We start from the raw sequence: 16,275 nt of genomic DNA on the forward strand, positions 1-16,275 counted from the left end.
TTAAATTCATCAATTGAAAATAGATACGGTCTATTAATAAATTTTAATGGTTAAATTTTTTTTGTAAAGTGAATTGGGAAACTCTTTTGCCTAGGATTAGAATTGTTCTTAATCTAAGTATTAATCGATCTCACTAATTTTTGATGGATTAAGTAATCTATGTGAGGTCATACATGGTAGGTAATTGGTAAGAAAAACTAGCAACTATATATGGAAAATATGGTTAATAAGGAGCCGCCGCCGCCGCCGTGCATGGCTTTCGATGTCTTATTTGGCAATTGCATTCAAGTCCAAGCCACTCTAAAAGTTTGCAATCTAAGTGCTAGTAATTAATTTTTGACAAGGAAATAACATCTAAGAATTAAATTTGTGACTTTTTTTGACTTGGATATTGATGAAAAATCCAAATTCGAAAGGACATGAAAAAGTTTGGACTAAATTAGCACTATTCATTTTAAAAATGGCTCCATGAAATAGTTTTTCGAGGAATGTTAAATAATTAACTTTAGTGAGTGGTGAACTCTCCCTTACAATACTCTAACCCTAGTACTGGCCGTGTTAAACTCAGCAAGCAGCTGACCCCTCAGCAAGTGAACCCTTTAATTTCTCTTGCATATATTTAGGGTTCCAAATGCCTGCTTCCTCCTCCGAAATAAGGTGGAAAATTGTTCATTATTCTAATTATTAGAGCATAGAGGACATATAATAATATATAGGAAGCTAATTGAGTAGCGAGTCTCACACATGTAAGGGGTTAAGTAAGGAGACGAGAGATAGAATGTGTAGTAATTGAAAAATCAAGTAACAAAAATAAATAGAAGAAAGAATGAATTGATTCTCTTTTGATGTACGGTTTTTCCATTAATGATAAAAGCTTTAGTATATAATTCTTTCAGTTTCGATTTGTAACATGATTTAGTGCTTTCTCAATAAAATAAAGTAAAATAAAACTTGGTTTAATGGATTGATTCTCTTTTCATTTCTTTTTTGTTTTACTTCTGTGTATCTTATTTTTTGATATATCGATTTTTTTTTACTTCTGTGTATCTTATTTTTTGATATATCGATTTTTTCAAAAAAAAAAAAAGTACATTTAAACAAAATTTGTTTAAATAAAAAATTATTTTAAATTTTGTTTAAAATTAAAAATTACCCAAAATTTTTAAGATCGGGTTCCACTGCGAAAAATAAATAATGAGAATTTTTTGTTTCTATAAAATAATATTCTTTGGCATATTTAGGCCCGCAGGAAAATGTTTAATTAATGTCCTGGATTTTTTTTTATCATTATTTTTCGCGTTTTGGAAGATGAAAAGGTAAAAATACCTGACTTGGTTTTATAATATAACTCTTGAATTGTTTGTTGTGCTCTAATTTCTTCCAATTTGATCATAATGATTGGTTTGGTTCTTGTTCTTGGCATGTATGGACTTGGTGAAATAAAAGGCTGTTACTACTCCAACTGCAATCAGGCACGGGAAGCTAATTGGGTGGATGAGGCCACGGGCCACCAAAAGGATTGAATACGGATGGTGTTTTTCAACAAACTCGAGGAACTTCTACTGCTGGAGGGCTGCTAAGGGACGATTCTAGGTCCTGCATTCATTGATTCTCTTATCATATTGGTGTTTTTTCGGTGCTTTGTACTGAACTGTGGGGTATTTTGATTGGATTGGAAATGGCATGCAATGAAGGTTACAGAAAGCTTTTGCTTGAGGTAGATTCAGCTACAGCAGTGCAACTGTTATCTTCTGCAAGCAATCTTCATGGTAGTCATAAACAAGTAGTTTCAGCCATACATCAGCTATGACAAAGTCGACCATGGGAGGTCCTGTCGTGTCATATTTACAGGGAAGCAAACGGGAGCGGTGATTGGCTTGCAGCTTATGCTTGCCCATTGCTCCTAGGAATTTCTTATTTTTCTGAAGCTCCCTTTGGGTGTGTTAATCTATTATTAGAAGACATATATAGTGTTGTAACACCAAGGTTTTGTTAGATTTAATCAGATCTTAATTAGCTCTCCGTTGAATCCAGAAAAAGAATTAGAAGAAGACGATATATATAGAGTGAAATCTAAGTTAAGAACATTGATAAAGATAGATAATGGTCAACTTGCTCCATGTATTTGTAAGAAAAAAGAAGAAAATTCTGCTAATTTCAAAACGTTCAAGTTCTTTGTGTTCATCGCATGTATAATAGAGAAGAACAGGACAATGAAGAGTTTACAATATCATTGGCAATATGAACTTATGAAGGGCTTATGGCATAGGAAACTCTCATTTTAACCATGATATATACTTTTCACCGATTGATTTTAAAATTTATAGTGTTCGAAAACTTTTGATTTTAAAATTTATAGTCTCATATGTAGAGTTTATATAATCATACACACAAGATATATATATATATATATATAAAATAAAATAAAATAAATTATACAAGATACCCGATCACCTCCTTTAACTAGGTGATTTAAATAATTTTTTTCATTTGTTTGAGTTATTCAATTCCTTGATTTATTCTTTTTATTTATTAGAAAATAATTAAGAATATTTACCTTGATTATTTTCTTAATATTATATTACTCAATAAATAGAAAAACATTATCTTTATCCCTATTCTAAAAGAATTAAATTTCAATATCCTATATTTTTAATTATTATAAATCATAATTCCTTATATGAAAATAAAATTCTAAATAAATTTAAAATATCAATTAAAATTAAAATTTCAAAAGATTCATTATGGTGCATTTATCTTGAGGTAATTAGACATTTTAGAAATAAAAGAGAAAATTGTAATAAGCAACCAAAATCTTAAGGTTGTAAAAAAGAGCATACGTTATAAAAATGTTTTGATAAATTAAAATAAAAATGCTTTAACGAAGTTATAAATATATTTTAAACATATAATATGTAAAACTCGATCTAGCCTAGCAGGTTAACCTTGGACAAAAGCAACCTATAAACTTGATCGGGTTATACAAAGCAAAAAAACAGAGTTGTAATTGATCCGGTTAAACTTTGTGACCTGCCGATCAACTCCAAACCCGACATAGGTTTGACAAAAAAGTTCCTTGAAAAGGGGGGCTTGTGTAAGTATTTGATCGGAAAGCTTCTTGAAAATTATGATGTGTATTTGACTTGGAAAAAATTAATTTTTAACAAATAAAATTAAAATTGTCATGTTTTTATTTTAAAAAATTGAATTAATCCAAGTTAACTTTCTCGATCCAGGATCTATGTTTTAGCCAAGGTCAACCATTGGATTGGGTTTAGAAATTATGTGTCAGAGGTTCCATAATGCAATTCTCTATAGTAATTCAGCTATACCTTTTAATGTTTACTAGTTATGTGATTCGCACTTCGTAGCAGGTCAAATATTTTTACTTTTTATAAAAAATTATATATATAGGTTTTTTCAATGTTTTTTTTATAGTTCAAAAAATCTAAGCGCAAATTAAAAAGTTTATACATACATGTAATCAAATAAACCGAGAACTATGCGTGCTAATAAATAAATACAAAGTCATTAATGATACCTAAAAGTAAAACTTGAAAAATCAAGAGACGGATGTAGATCAAGATATTTAATCTTGCAAAACGGGATATTTACCCAATTATGTTTGATCAATCCTATTTATTATAATATTTTTTTATTCAATCAAATGATAATAAAAATAGACAAACACATTAAATTGATTGAATAAAAGAAAATGAAAAATAATTATGCAAGATTACACATATTAGAAATATTATCTGAAAATAAACATTTTTTATTTTAAAAAATATAGTTCATCTATACAAAAAATAAACAAAAATTATATATGAATGAGAAACATTATTTTTGAGTATTAAACGCATAACAAAAAAATAACCATCATTTAAAAAAAGCTCTTTAAACAAAATAAAAGAGAGAAAGAGTATTGATATAAATATTTTTTTTTGAAAACAAAATATAAAAAGAAGCATTAATTGAAAAAAGAATAGGTGCTACTAGGCTAGCCACCTTGCTTTGCCTATTTCATTAAGGGCCACGTGATTAGGCCTTTAATTTGTTTTTTGCTACACCTAGTTTTTCTTTTTGAAAAAAAATTAGATGTTGTATCGTCTGATATTGCCTAGATTTTGGCCATTGTGGTGGCTGAAAGTTTTTTTTTACCAAAAAACCTTTTTTTCAACTTATTTTGACCTAAAACACCTCAATAACCATGTTAAATTTATCCATGGCCTCAAAAAAACCAAATTACCATCCCAAAAACCAAAATCAACCCGAACCGAAAATCAACCCGAACTCAGATCTATTTTTTCACGAATTTTAAAGGTAAAGAAAGCACCTAATATGAACTCCTCTCATCAAAAGAAACTATTTAACATAAATATCGTCTGTTTTGGTAGCCTAAATTTGTATCAACAACATGTTTTTCTCTCTACCGCCGAAATCCGACGACCTCTCTCTCTCTTCTCTCAACCAGGAATTAAAAATAACAAAAATAAATTGTTGTACCAAAACTGAATTTAAAAAATATTGAGGTGTCAAAATTGTATAATTTACGATAATTTTTAAGTTGGGGATCAAAATGCATCTTTTTCGAAACTTATTGCACACTACCCTTTTTTAGCACCTTTTTCATTTATGTCCATTTTCTTTCAATCCGACCTTTCATAAGAAATCAAAATCAATTGATTTTCAATTATGACTAAATCACTGGAAAAAAAGTTTACAACCAAATAATAAAAAGAAATTGTACAATTCATCTATAGTAATGTGTAAGAGGATGAACAATGAGATCACGCACAATGAAAAACCCATGCTTTTTAATTTGATAATTAATTATAATTAATGATTGAAAGTGGTGTTTGCTCAGGAACTCTACATATGACTCCCTCGAACATATCAATATAGTTTCATGACAATTTCTTCTCTGGCTACAAGGAGAAAGGTTTTGAATACACATCAAATGGTTCGCTAGCAGTTAACTGTGGTTCCTGCAGAAAGATTTTAACATCACCAATCAGCATAAGCAAATGGAGATCAAAAAATGAGAGCAGAAGTAATGAATGTGATGTAAGAGCACATACAAACAAACATGATTAGAAAATTTATGTCACCACAGCTTTTGCAATGGTGGTATGTGCGGAATACAAACAGCAAAAAGTTAATGATGAAAAAACATACCTGTGTGATCCCTCCGCTGAAATTCCCCCCTGCTAATAGCATTGAGATAAGTGTTGTTACAATACCACCACCATGCTCATTGGTCGTCTTACGGATGGTAGCCCGCATTGCATTCAGCACGCTGCCATATGTAGTTCCATGTCCGCGCTCGATTGCTTGGATGAACGAATAAGTCATTACACCTGTTGAAGTGATCTTCGATAGAGCCTGTCCATATAGATTCAGATTGAATAAGTGCATTGCTGCTGTGAATGAGAAAATCCATTCTTGATTTCTAGATTATAAAGTTTGACATGTATGCTTAATTATGGAAGTACCGAAGTGTCTGCAGAGGTTTGATCATCATCGCAGCCACTGAAGGAGATCACTTCCCCACCACTAGTCCCTTTCCATACTCCTGATCGAGGGCGATGATCTTCCCAGACATACTTCCCGCTCCTATTTTCATCAATGTAAGCATTTATGAGCAAGAAAATTACAATATTTGGATAGAGAGGATGCAAATATAATCGATTTCCATTCATAGCCAGCATTTGCTGCAAGGTGCCAAAGGCTATGAACACGGGTTTATCCTTGTATTTCTCCACTGCAAGGTTATGCTACGTTTTTAGTAAGAAAAGAATGGGAAAGGACAAACCTATCCATTCTGCAGAGAAACGGTAAATCCAGCACAGTGCCACTATGGCAAGCATCAATGATGGCAAGAAGCTTAACACCATGGGAAATAGGCTTGACAATTACTGCATTGATCTCATCATCAACAATCATTCCTTGAGTTTCAAAATCTGTTGGACAAAGTGTTTCATCATATCCATCCAACTCATCTCCATTGTAATCCTTCTGCTGCGAACCATGACCGGAAAAATGAAACACTAATGAATCTCCAGGCTGACATCCTTGCACGAGCCATGACAATGCCAATCTCATGTTGAATTTCGTTGGCTGCCTATAAGGCTCAGTTTCTTCCTCTGCAAATTGATTATTAATCAGCATGAATAGTGACTCCATGTGCCTTGAGCATCGAACACAATGGTCAAAGTTAAACTTGAAATAACTCTATTTGTGCCTATAACATCTTGTTTGTTTTTGTGTTTCAAAAGTGTTTTAGAAAAAAATTATATTTTTATTTATTTTTTTCTTTACTTCAAATTAATATATTTTTTAATATTTTTAGATCATTTTAATATGCTGATATCAAAAATAATTTTGAAAAAATAAAATAAAAATATTATTTTAATATATTTACGAGTGAAAAACACTTTAAAAAACAATCGCAACAACACTCACAAACTTTTACTCGGCTGATTAGATCTTAGTATAGGAATGTATCAAATTGAAATTCGGGATAACAATACACTAACAAGCATATCATTCATTCCAAAATCAACCAAACTTAAAAACATGAGAGCATTCCCCTGATTATGAAAGCTAAGACATTAAAATTTGTACTTGATTCAACCAAACAGAGTCAATGAAATGACTTTGTAAAGAGAACTTATATCCAACAAAAAAACCTAAATTATGAGGGTATAAGTCATTAATTAATCAATTACCAAAACATTATATATGCGGATTAAAGACGGTATAAATCAAACTATAAAGAATCTTTCAAGAAACACAAGAACGGAAATAAATGTTTGAAAATTCTTACCAGTGAGCATGATGATGGAGGATTCAGGGAAGTTGTACCTATTAACCAACAAATACTTAATGCACACGGCATCATTGATGCACCCTTTGAGTTCATTCTTAGTATTCTTATAAGATACCGCACAAATCACAGCACGCTTTGTGCCATGGACAGCAGGTGGTGGTCCATGAGGCGCATGAGTGAATGGTGATGGAACCACCTGAAAAGGATGAGGTGGAGGAGGGTAATGTTGGTAGTGGCTCGAGGATGAGTAAGATCGAGCAGGCGGTGGTGGGGCAGAGCGAGGATCAGCTATGTAGGTGATGGCATGGCAGATGGCACAGCAGATGGAGTTGGCTCCTGGTGGATGCTGCAAAAGGGTGTGGCAGTTTGAACAGTTGACTAACATGTACATGCTGGTTAGTGTCTCTGAGAGACGCAGAAATGTCAGAACTCAAAAAAGTTTGAGAAGGGATTATTGGCAATAGTATGATTAATTTAATGCTGATGATATAAGGCAAAGTTGGTAAGAGGTTTGGAAGGAGAGCGGCTCGTGGAGGAGGGCTAAACGTGGAGAAGGCGGGGATGATAACTTTGACTTCCATGTACAGTTCATTGAACACAAACAAGTTGGTCAGTGAACAATGATTGGCCAAAAAGAGAAGTTGTGTGTAAGGTTTTGTATTATAAAATTCGTAGGTTTTGTACTCAAATGACCTGCTGTCCAATGATATCTTTTTAAATTTTCACTCATCATACTTCAATGGTTTTAATAGTATTTTATCAGAAAAAAATGATTTTAAGATTATAGTATGAGTTGATTAATTGATAACGAAAGGGATTATAAAATTAATCAAGTTCACTACAATGCTATACATTGATAGGCTTGTTTCTTGCATGTTGCCCGTTGAAGAATTAATACCCTAATCATGACAACTAAAAAAAAATTGGTAAATGGTTTTGGAACATTGATTTGGTCATCTAATATTTCATGATCAGGTCAAACAAGAACACTATTCTTGAAGCATGAGGCGTGTGCACATTCATGGGGGAAATGATATAAATGGCTCTGGTTTGAATGATTTTGTTAGACACACACGCTACACTGCTTGTTTATTGGTTTTTAGAATACTAAAGACACAATAATTGAATAACCTTGACACACACATTATTAAGGTAAGAATTACTCAGAACAATGGTGCTATAACCTTGACATTATAATTACTTTTTTCTTTTATTTAAGGTTAATGTTTTTGTTATGTTAACCCACCTTGTATCCATTTTTATATAATATATATTAAAATAGCATGTTGTTATTTTATGTGTAGAAATTTAAAATAGAAAAGAATGCTATCTTTTAATAATTTGATATATATATTTTACATATAACTCATGTAGAGTTTATATAATCATATAATAAGACATAAAAAAGACAAAACAAAATAAATTATACAAGATGCCCGATCATCTCCTTTAATCAAGTGATTGAAATAAATTTTTTGATTTGTTTGAGTTATTCAATTCCTTGATTTCTTCTTTTTATTTATTAGAAAATAATTAAGAATATTTACCTTGATTATTTCCTTAATATTATGTTACTCAATAAACAGAAAAACATTATCTTTATCCCTATTCTAAAAGAAATTATTATAAATCATAATTCCTTATATGAAAATAAAATTCTAAATAAATTTAAAATATCAATTAAAATTAAAATTAAAATTTCAAAAGATTCATTATGGAGCATGTATCTTGAGGTTAGTAGACATTTTAGAAATAAAAGAGAAAAATGTAATAAGCAACCAAAATCTTAAGGTTGTAAAAAAGAGCATACGATGTAAAAATTTAGTATTATAATGATTTTGCAACAAGAAAATATTGTACGGAAAAGAATATTATTCTAGCAAAGTAAATTAATTTTTACTTTGCTATATTGTACGGAAAAGAATATACCCACTTCGTAAATCAATTTTTGAGAAAAATTTAGACCCTGACAGCATGTCTAGCATATCTTCCAGGCGAGGAATTGGAAATCAGTACTTAATTGTAATTTTGTTAATGGCTCGGCTGTCTATGCACATGCGCCAACTGCCATCTTTCTTTGGTACTAGCAAGGCTGGCACCGCGCAAGGACTAATACTCTCCTGAACCAGTCCCTTTCTGAGCGGGTAGAACTGATCAGTTCTTCTACCTGCTCTTGTAAGATCTGACTCTCTTTCGGACTCATCCGATAATAGGGTCGATTTGGCAGACTAGCCCCTGGAGTTAAATCAATCTGGTGCTGAATATCGCGCACCCGTATTCCATCTGGTAGCTCTGATGGTATGATTTCCTGAAACTCTGCTAGTAAGGGTTGTAGGTCATGTGGAATGTTGGGAAGTTCGGTTCTGATTCCTCCCCCAATTACTACTGCAAAAAGCTCTCCTATCTTCTTGGCTCCGTCCATAAATTTTTCCCCATCGACCAAAAGCACTAGCTTCCCTTTAGTTTTCGGTTCGACTACAGAAAATTCTTCTTTTATTGGACCCAAAACGACTTTCTGCCCTTTATTCATGAAGATATACACATTATCACGCCCCTTGTATATAGCATCCACATCAAACTGCCACGGTCTGCCTAGAATTATATGACATGCGTCCATTTCAACTACGTCAAAAGTAACTTTGTCTAGGTAATTTTGCCCAATGGAGAATTGAATGCGGCAAATTTCAGTGACCCTTGCTTCTGCACCCTGTCTGATCCAGCCGATCTTATATGGTGATGGATGTTTCTAAGTTTTTAATCCCAGCTTTGTTACCATGCTTTTTGAAATTATATTCTCGCTGCTACCGCTATCTATAATGACATCACATACCTTTTTGTTCACAGTGCACCTGGTTCGAAATATGTTGTGCTGCTGTGATTGTTCTATCTGTCTTGGTGCCAGTAGTAGTTTTCTAACTACTAGGGAACATGACAATAACTCTCCCTCATCTCCCCCTATGACTTCATCCTCTTCATAGGTGTATGCTACTTCATCCTCTACTCCTTCTGCTGTTAAATCTGGTTCCTCCCCTGGTCCTATTAGGTTCACTGTGCTCCGTCTGGGACATTGATTGGAGCGATTCCCTGGCTGCCCACATCTATAGCATTTATCTGACGATGGAAGAGCATAAGAATTTCTAGGTGCTTCTATCGCTCCTCCAATCCTTAAGGGTGCCCCGTTACTGTTTGGTCCTTTGGAAGTATTGATGGGCAGTGGTTGAAAAGCTAGAAACTTTCCTTTGTCTATTGCAGCCCGATTAGGATCAAAAGAGCTTCTCGTTCCAGCTATCGACTTTGCCCTTTCCAGTTGTGCCTCTGCCTTTGTAGCCAGGTTGATGGCTTCAGTTAACGAATAGATGGTTTGCATGGAGACCCGATCCTGTATAGTCAAACATAGACCACCAACAAACCTGCTGACTTGTTGCGCATCAGTTTCTGACAGATTATTACGTGAGGATAATCTGTGGAATTCTTCAACATATGTTTGCACTGTTCTGTTTCCTTGTATGCAATCCTGATATTGTTGAAACAGGACCTGTTCATAATTTGGTAGTAAATATCTGGCTCGTAGAAGTCGTCTCATATTTGCCCATGTTTGTACCATCCCTTTTCTATGTCGCATCCGCGTGAGTTGCAGCTGCTCCCACCAAGCAGAGGCTCCTCCCATTAATTTGTAAGCAACCAATTTTACCTTTTTATCTTCAGGGATTTCCATGTAGTCGAAGAATCTTTCAACTACTGCCAGCCAATCAAGAAACCCCTCTATTTGCAACTGACCATTGAAACTGGGTAAATCCATTTTCATACGGAATGTTTGCAGTTCTCGCCCTCCCACATTGCGATGTCCCTGGTGATTGTGTCGAAACATGTGTTCGACATATTCCTCATCATCACTCAGTTCATCCTCGTAGGCTAACTGCCTACGTGGAATTGGATGGCATTCATGAGCAGGAGCAATGGTCAGGCTTGTGACTGCACCCAAAAATGATCAGGCGCGGTCACGTCCAGGCTCAACGCAGAGTTGAGCGTTGATGCGTCCACGACCAACACGGGGTTGGGCGTGGCTGCGTCCAAGCCCAATGTGGGGTTGGGCTTGGTCGCGTCCAAGTCCAACACGGGGTTGGGCGTGGACATGCCCAGACCCAACGCGGGGTTGGGCTTGGTCGCGTCCAAACCCAACCATCCCCAACGTTGTCTCTTAAATGGGGTTGATTTGAGAAACCATGACCCATCAATAAGCCTTTCATTACATTTAAAGGATCGGCTAGTAACATGCCAACCTTGACATTTACGGCTAGGGTATATGGAACTGTTTATTGTGCCACCTTGCAAGTTGATTCTGCTTATTTTGTAGCTTCTAATATCATTATAGTGATTATTTCCTTAACATTATGTTACTCAATAAACAGAAAAACATTATCTTTAATTTATCCCTATTCTAAAAGAATTTAATTTCAATATCCTATATTTTTAATTATTATAAATCATAATTCATTATGGAGCATGTATCTTGAGGTAAGTAGACATTTTAGAAATAGAAGAGAAAAATGTAATAAGCAGCCAAAATCTTAAGGTTGTAAAAAAGAGCATACGATGTTAAAATTTAGTATTATAATGATTTTGCAACAAGAAAATACTGTACGGAAAAGAATATTATTCTAGCAAAGTAAATTAAATTTGGTGCTAGATGATGAACAGAAGTATAAAAATTGAAATTTAATTCTTTTTTTTTTATATATATAGAGACACATAGAAGTTTTGAAAAAAATGTCCTTCCTTCCTAGTTTGGCCAATGGAGAAACAGCTATCTTTGGCTATGTTAAAAAAAGAAAGAAAGAAAGAAAGAAAAAGGAAAGAAGAAGGAGAAGATGCTATTCTATCGTATTGCTTCATATATATCAAGTGGTTGTGAGGTAACCAGCAATTTAAAATAGAGGGAATTATGCGAAGAGCTCTCTTAATCCCAAGTATTCTAAGTCTCTCTTGCTAGTGATCAGCCTATAAATTCCAATCTTATTCCACGAAAATATTCCACCAGAAAAAAGAAAGATGGGTTCCATTGCAGCTATTCAGTGTGCCATTACAGCAATTCTTCTTGTGTCCACCACCGTTAGTTCTGATGATAAAAGTCCGATACCTGCCGATCCATCGAGCCTAAACACATGGTTTCAAGACAATGTCAAGCCCCTGGCAGACCGTAAGGGCACCATAGACCCTGCCCTCGAAGCGGCCGAGGCCAAACCAAGAACCATCAAGGTTCGACAAGATGGAAGTGGAGAATTCAAAACCTTGAAGGATGCCATTAACAGCATTCCAACAGGGAACACAGAACGAGTGATTGTGGATATTGGACCTGGAGAGTACATTGAAAAACTCAAAATCGAACGTAGCAAACCTTTTGTTACATTCTTGGGATCGCCTAGTAACAAGCCAACCTTGTCATTTGACGGCACGGCAAAAGAATATGGAACTGTTTACAGTGCTACCTTGGAAGCTGAGGCTGATTACTTTGTGGCTGCTAATATCATTTTTAAGGTGTGTACATGTTTCATAAAATATTATCAATAATTTCCATTTCTTTTCACTACTTCACATCGCCCTGCTGGAGTTTGAATGTTAATGATGAAGGGAACTTAAGGCCATCTTGATCATCATAGAGCAGGCAAATTCCCACGTCTTAAAATTAAAATGTATTTTCGCATCTCACTGATTCTTTTCTTTTTTTGAGGTTATTTTATGTTGCCTTTTCTTTTCTATGGAATTGTTGGGACAGAATTCTGCGCCGAGGCCAAATGGGGAATTGAAAGGAGAACAAGCAGTTGCTCTGAGGATTTCTGGGGACAAGTCTGCTTTCTATAACTGCAGATTAATTGGATTTCAAGACACATTGTGTGATGACAAGGGACGGCATCTCTTCAAGGATTGTTATATTGAAGGCACCGTTGATTACATTTTTGGAAGCGGAAAGTCCTTGTATTTGGTAACCCTTAAAAAATTAACTCTCCGAATTAAATTCTTTTTAAAACTTGATTGTGTTACTGTAGATGGATAATAGTTATTAAACCAAGACTCGCCTACCCGGGGGGTCTTTATTTGATTTTGAATAGCCTAGAGAGTTGACCCGGTTAAACCTGAGTGAGTCGATGAGTCAACCAATGACCCGATCAACATCTTTTTTATTAAAAAAAGCACGGTTTTTATTTTTTTACAAGATAAAATTGTCAAAACAATTTTTTTTTTCATGAAAATACCAATAGAACTGGTCAACTCGTCGATCCACATATTGACGAGCTCAACCCGTTGACCCGGGCTCTTGTTTTGTTTGGGTTCACTTTTGAACTGCCTGGAGACTTGACATGGTTAAGTTCGAGTGACTCGGTTGGTCAACCTGTGAGCCGGTCAACATTCTTTTATTTTTGTTCAAAATAACATCGTTAGTTTTTTAAAAAAAAACTTGTCAAAAACAATTTAGTTTCTTTGAAAAAACTAAATAGACCGTGTCAACTCATCAATTCATGGACTGACCCTCCTAACTCGTATCCCGGGTCATGGACCGCTATGGTATGGATAGCAATTGACGTACATACATGTGGTGTAATATATTGAATATCCAACTAAATGCAGGGAACAGAGTTACATGTGATTGGTGATGAAAATGGGAATTTCATCACTGCCCATGCAAGAAACAGCGAGGCAGAAGATACTGGATTTTCGTTCGTGCATTGTAAAGTAGATGGCACTGGCGCCAAGGGGGCGTATTTGGGACGAGCATGGCAGGCAAGGCCACGAGTGGTCTTCTCATACACTACCATGAGCAGTGTTGTTAATCCTGAGGGATGGTCCAATAATTTCCACCCTGAACGAGACCAGTATGTATTTGATCCATCTTCTATTTATAATTATCTTAAGATCGTGTTTACTCTGTGTTTTAAGATACGAAAAGGATAATCATGTTTGGTTAATTTCAAGCTTGTTTGTTATAAAAAAAATCAAAAGGGTTATTATTATTTTTAATGAACTGGACCCCTAATTATTTAGATGAAATCAAGTTTACATTTTTTGAGAGTGGAATCATTAAATTTTAGGGATTGAATGTTTTATTAATATATACGAGCCATTGCTTTCAGGACTGCTTTATTTGGAGAATACAAGTGCGAGGGGGAAGGAGCTAACCCCGCAGGCCGCGCTAAAGCGACCAAGCAGCTAACACCTGATCAAGCAGCTCCCTTCATTTCTCTTGGCTTCATTGAAGGTTCCAAATGGCTGCTTCATCCTCCAAATTAATTTTGGATGTAAATCAAAAATCATTATCCTTAGGCATATAGAAATAGAGATGCTGAGTAATTGTTAACCATATATAGAGCAGTAAAATCCATATTGTGGAAAAATAAATCAATATGCAGAGAAACCAAATGAAGGAAATTGGATTCTTACAAATACCATATATATATATCGACAAGAAGTAAGGCCAGGCTTGAAGACTAAATCGACTACAACAGCAACGTTGAGGTGGCTAACATGATCGCGCGCCTGAGCAGACATGAAAAATTGGAAGGCTGAGTCTCCCAAATGGAAGACTCGAATCTGTAACTTTTTTATTTGATGACAGGCGAGATATCGAATGTGTAACTTTGCTAGCAATTTGACCAAGTCTTTAATGGTTAGAGCCACAATTTTCTTAATACTATAAAAAAAACTTGTTATCATAATTTTATCTGCTTCGAAATCAGTCCATGCCCTTAACTGTTTAGAAAATTCAATTAACCCATTAAACAACACGCCATGTTCTTTAAGAACATAAATAGATGCTCCTTTTAGACCAAAATTGTATCAAGAAAACAAAGCAAACAAAGGCATGCATATATATAAAACAACCTACCTAACCCTGAGAGGCTCAACTGCATATATATAAAACAAAGCAAACAAAGGCTCAACTGCTCAGATCCTGAGTTTGCTTCCCAGAGATCACCTGTTCGAGTCCCATAAATTTTAGGACCACTGGAGGCTTATATTATCATTAACTTCAAGGCATGTGAGATTAGTTGAGCGCGCAAGCTAACCTTGACACCCACGTTAATCTAAAAAACATCCTACCTTGAACATTTTGCATGGTAGCATGGCCATGAAACTACAACGCAAAATCAAAAGGGAAACTAATGCCCTGTTTATTTTCGCGTTTAAAAAACGCTTTTGAAAAAATTTAAAATTTTTTTATTTTTTTCTTTACTTCAAATTAATATTCTGTCATTAATTATATATTTTGAAGTTGATTCTAAGGTTGAATGCCATAGCTGTATATATTGTAACAGTAGCATAACTTTAGCCTCACAATTTACATGCTTCCTAAATTTGCCTCTCAATTACTTTGTATATAACATACAACTTCTATCAATAAAGAGTGTGGAAAAACCTTCATCGAAATCATGGCAATATTTACTTCTCTACAAAAACATGTGAAAACTGTTAATAGTAAGGTGAATAGAATGTTTTCTGATATATTATTCATCAATGCAGCAGATATATATACAAGAGTCAGTTGCTAAACTTACGCTACTGTTACAAAAGATATATTCTATTTCTATAATGGAATTCTATCTCTAATAATAGCTAATAATCACTTCGTTATTATAGGAGAAGATTACTTCCAATCACATATTCTAACATCCCTCCTCAAGGTGGTGCATGGATGTCATTCATGCTCAGCTTGTGAAGACAACTTGTAAACACTTTGTTGGATACTGCTTTCGTAAGAACATCAGCAAGTTGGAATTCTGACTTTACAAAAGGGAATTGGATAATGCCGGCTTCAAGCTTCTCTTTGATGAAATGTCTATCCACTTCTACATGCTTTGTTCTATCATGTTGAACAGGATTATGGGCAATCTCTATAGCTGATTTATTATCACAATAGAGATTCATTGCAGTTCTTTGAGAGAACCCCAAATCTTTCATCAAGTTTTTTAACCACAACAATTCACACACTCCAATGGCCATACCTCGATATTCAGCTTCAGCACTTGATCTCGACACCACAGACTGTTTTTTACTTCTCCAAGTCACAAGATTGCCACCTACATAGGTGAAATAACCAGATGTAGAACGTCGGTCATTAGCTGAACCAGCCCAATCAGCATCTGTATACCCGTCAACACCTAAGTGTCCATGTTTGGAGAATAATAGTCCCTTGCCTGGTGAAGATTTTAAATACCGCAATATACATTCCACAGCATCCATGTGAGGTTGACGTGGATTATGCATAAATTGACTTACAACACTCACGGCATAAGCAATGTCAGGTCGAGTGTGGGATAAATAGATTAATTTTCCCACAAGTCTTTGATATCTCCCTTTATCTGTACAACCAGCACTAGAACATTGAAAGAGTTTATGATTTTGCTCCATTGGATTATCAACTGGTTTACATCCAAGCATCCCTGTTTCAG

At 34.7% G+C, this 16,275-nt stretch overlaps 3 protein-coding genes across 4 annotated transcripts in view; 1 reads left to right on the top strand and 2 right to left on the bottom strand.

Moving 5' to 3' along the window:
• Positions 1-4,814: 4,814 nt before the first annotated feature.
• LOC112323560 (metacaspase-1-like) lies at positions 4,815-7,337 on the bottom strand. The gene is made up of 5 exons (XM_052445868.1): positions 6,830-7,337; positions 5,816-6,146; positions 5,496-5,616; positions 5,179-5,385; positions 4,815-4,988 (listed from the first exon to the last, which is right to left on the bottom strand). Exons 1-5 carry the CDS (start codon positions 7,221-7,223, stop codon positions 4,929-4,931), a joined length of 1,113 nt encoding a protein of 370 aa, XP_052301828.1. The 5' UTR covers positions 7,224-7,337; the 3' UTR covers positions 4,815-4,928.
• Positions 7,338-8,915: 1,578 nt separating this feature from the next.
• On the bottom strand, positions 8,916-11,015 carry LOC112323544 (uncharacterized). The gene is made up of 3 exons (XM_024582099.2): positions 10,835-11,015; positions 9,663-10,804; positions 8,916-9,578 (listed from the first exon to the last, which is right to left on the bottom strand). Exons 1-3 carry the CDS (start codon positions 11,013-11,015, stop codon positions 8,916-8,918), a joined length of 1,986 nt encoding a protein of 661 aa, XP_024437867.2.
• An 837-nt stretch (positions 11,016-11,852) lies between these two features.
• The window catches only part of LOC7484363 (pectinesterase PPME1), an 87,377-nt gene continuing 82,954 nt past the window's right edge, over positions 11,853-16,275 (top strand). Inside the window, exons 1-4 of one of the 2 annotated variants that reach the window (XR_008056955.1) lie at positions 11,853-12,367; positions 12,606-12,812; positions 13,457-13,701; positions 13,960-14,341. Coding sequence is in view for 1 of the 2 variants with exons in the window: in XM_024582345.2 (XP_024438113.1) it covers positions 11,882-12,367; positions 12,606-12,812; positions 13,457-13,701; positions 13,960-14,116 (1,095 nt within the window). In the remaining variant the exon portion in view is untranslated. Of the gene's footprint in view, positions 12,368-12,605; positions 12,813-13,456; positions 13,702-13,959; positions 14,542-16,275 lie in introns of those variants that run through there. The other variant, XM_024582345.2, reaches the window with a different exon arrangement.

This window comes from Populus trichocarpa, chromosome 12 (genome assembly GCF_000002775.5).
Source record: "Populus trichocarpa isolate Nisqually-1 chromosome 12, P.trichocarpa_v4.1, whole genome shotgun sequence".
Classification (NCBI taxonomy): domain Eukaryota; kingdom Viridiplantae; phylum Streptophyta; class Magnoliopsida; order Malpighiales; family Salicaceae; genus Populus; species Populus trichocarpa.

Coding starts and splice junctions, on each gene's coding strand:
- LOC112323544 (XM_024582099.2), bottom strand. CDS start 11,015: ATGGTTGGGTTTGGACGCGACCAAGCCCAACCCCGCGTTGGGTCTGGG. Junction 10,805..10,834: donor ACTCTGCGTTGAGCCTGGAC/GTGACCGCGCCT, acceptor TTTTGGGTGCAG/TCACAAGCCTGACCATTGCT. Junction 9,579..9,662: donor GGTGCACTGTGAACAAAAAG/GTATGTGATGTC, acceptor TTAAAAACTTAG/AAACATCCATCACCATATAA.
- LOC112323560 (XM_052445868.1), bottom strand. CDS start 7,223: ATGTACATGTTAGTCAACTGTTCAAACTGCCACACCCTTTTGCAGCAT. Junction 5,386..5,495: donor AAACCTCTGCAGACACTTCG/GTACTTCCATAA, acceptor CTATATGGACAG/GCTCTATCGAAGATCACTTC. Junction 4,989..5,178: donor TCAGCGGAGGGATCACACAG/GTATGTTTTTTC, acceptor ATCTTTCTGCAG/GAACCACAGTTAACTGCTAG.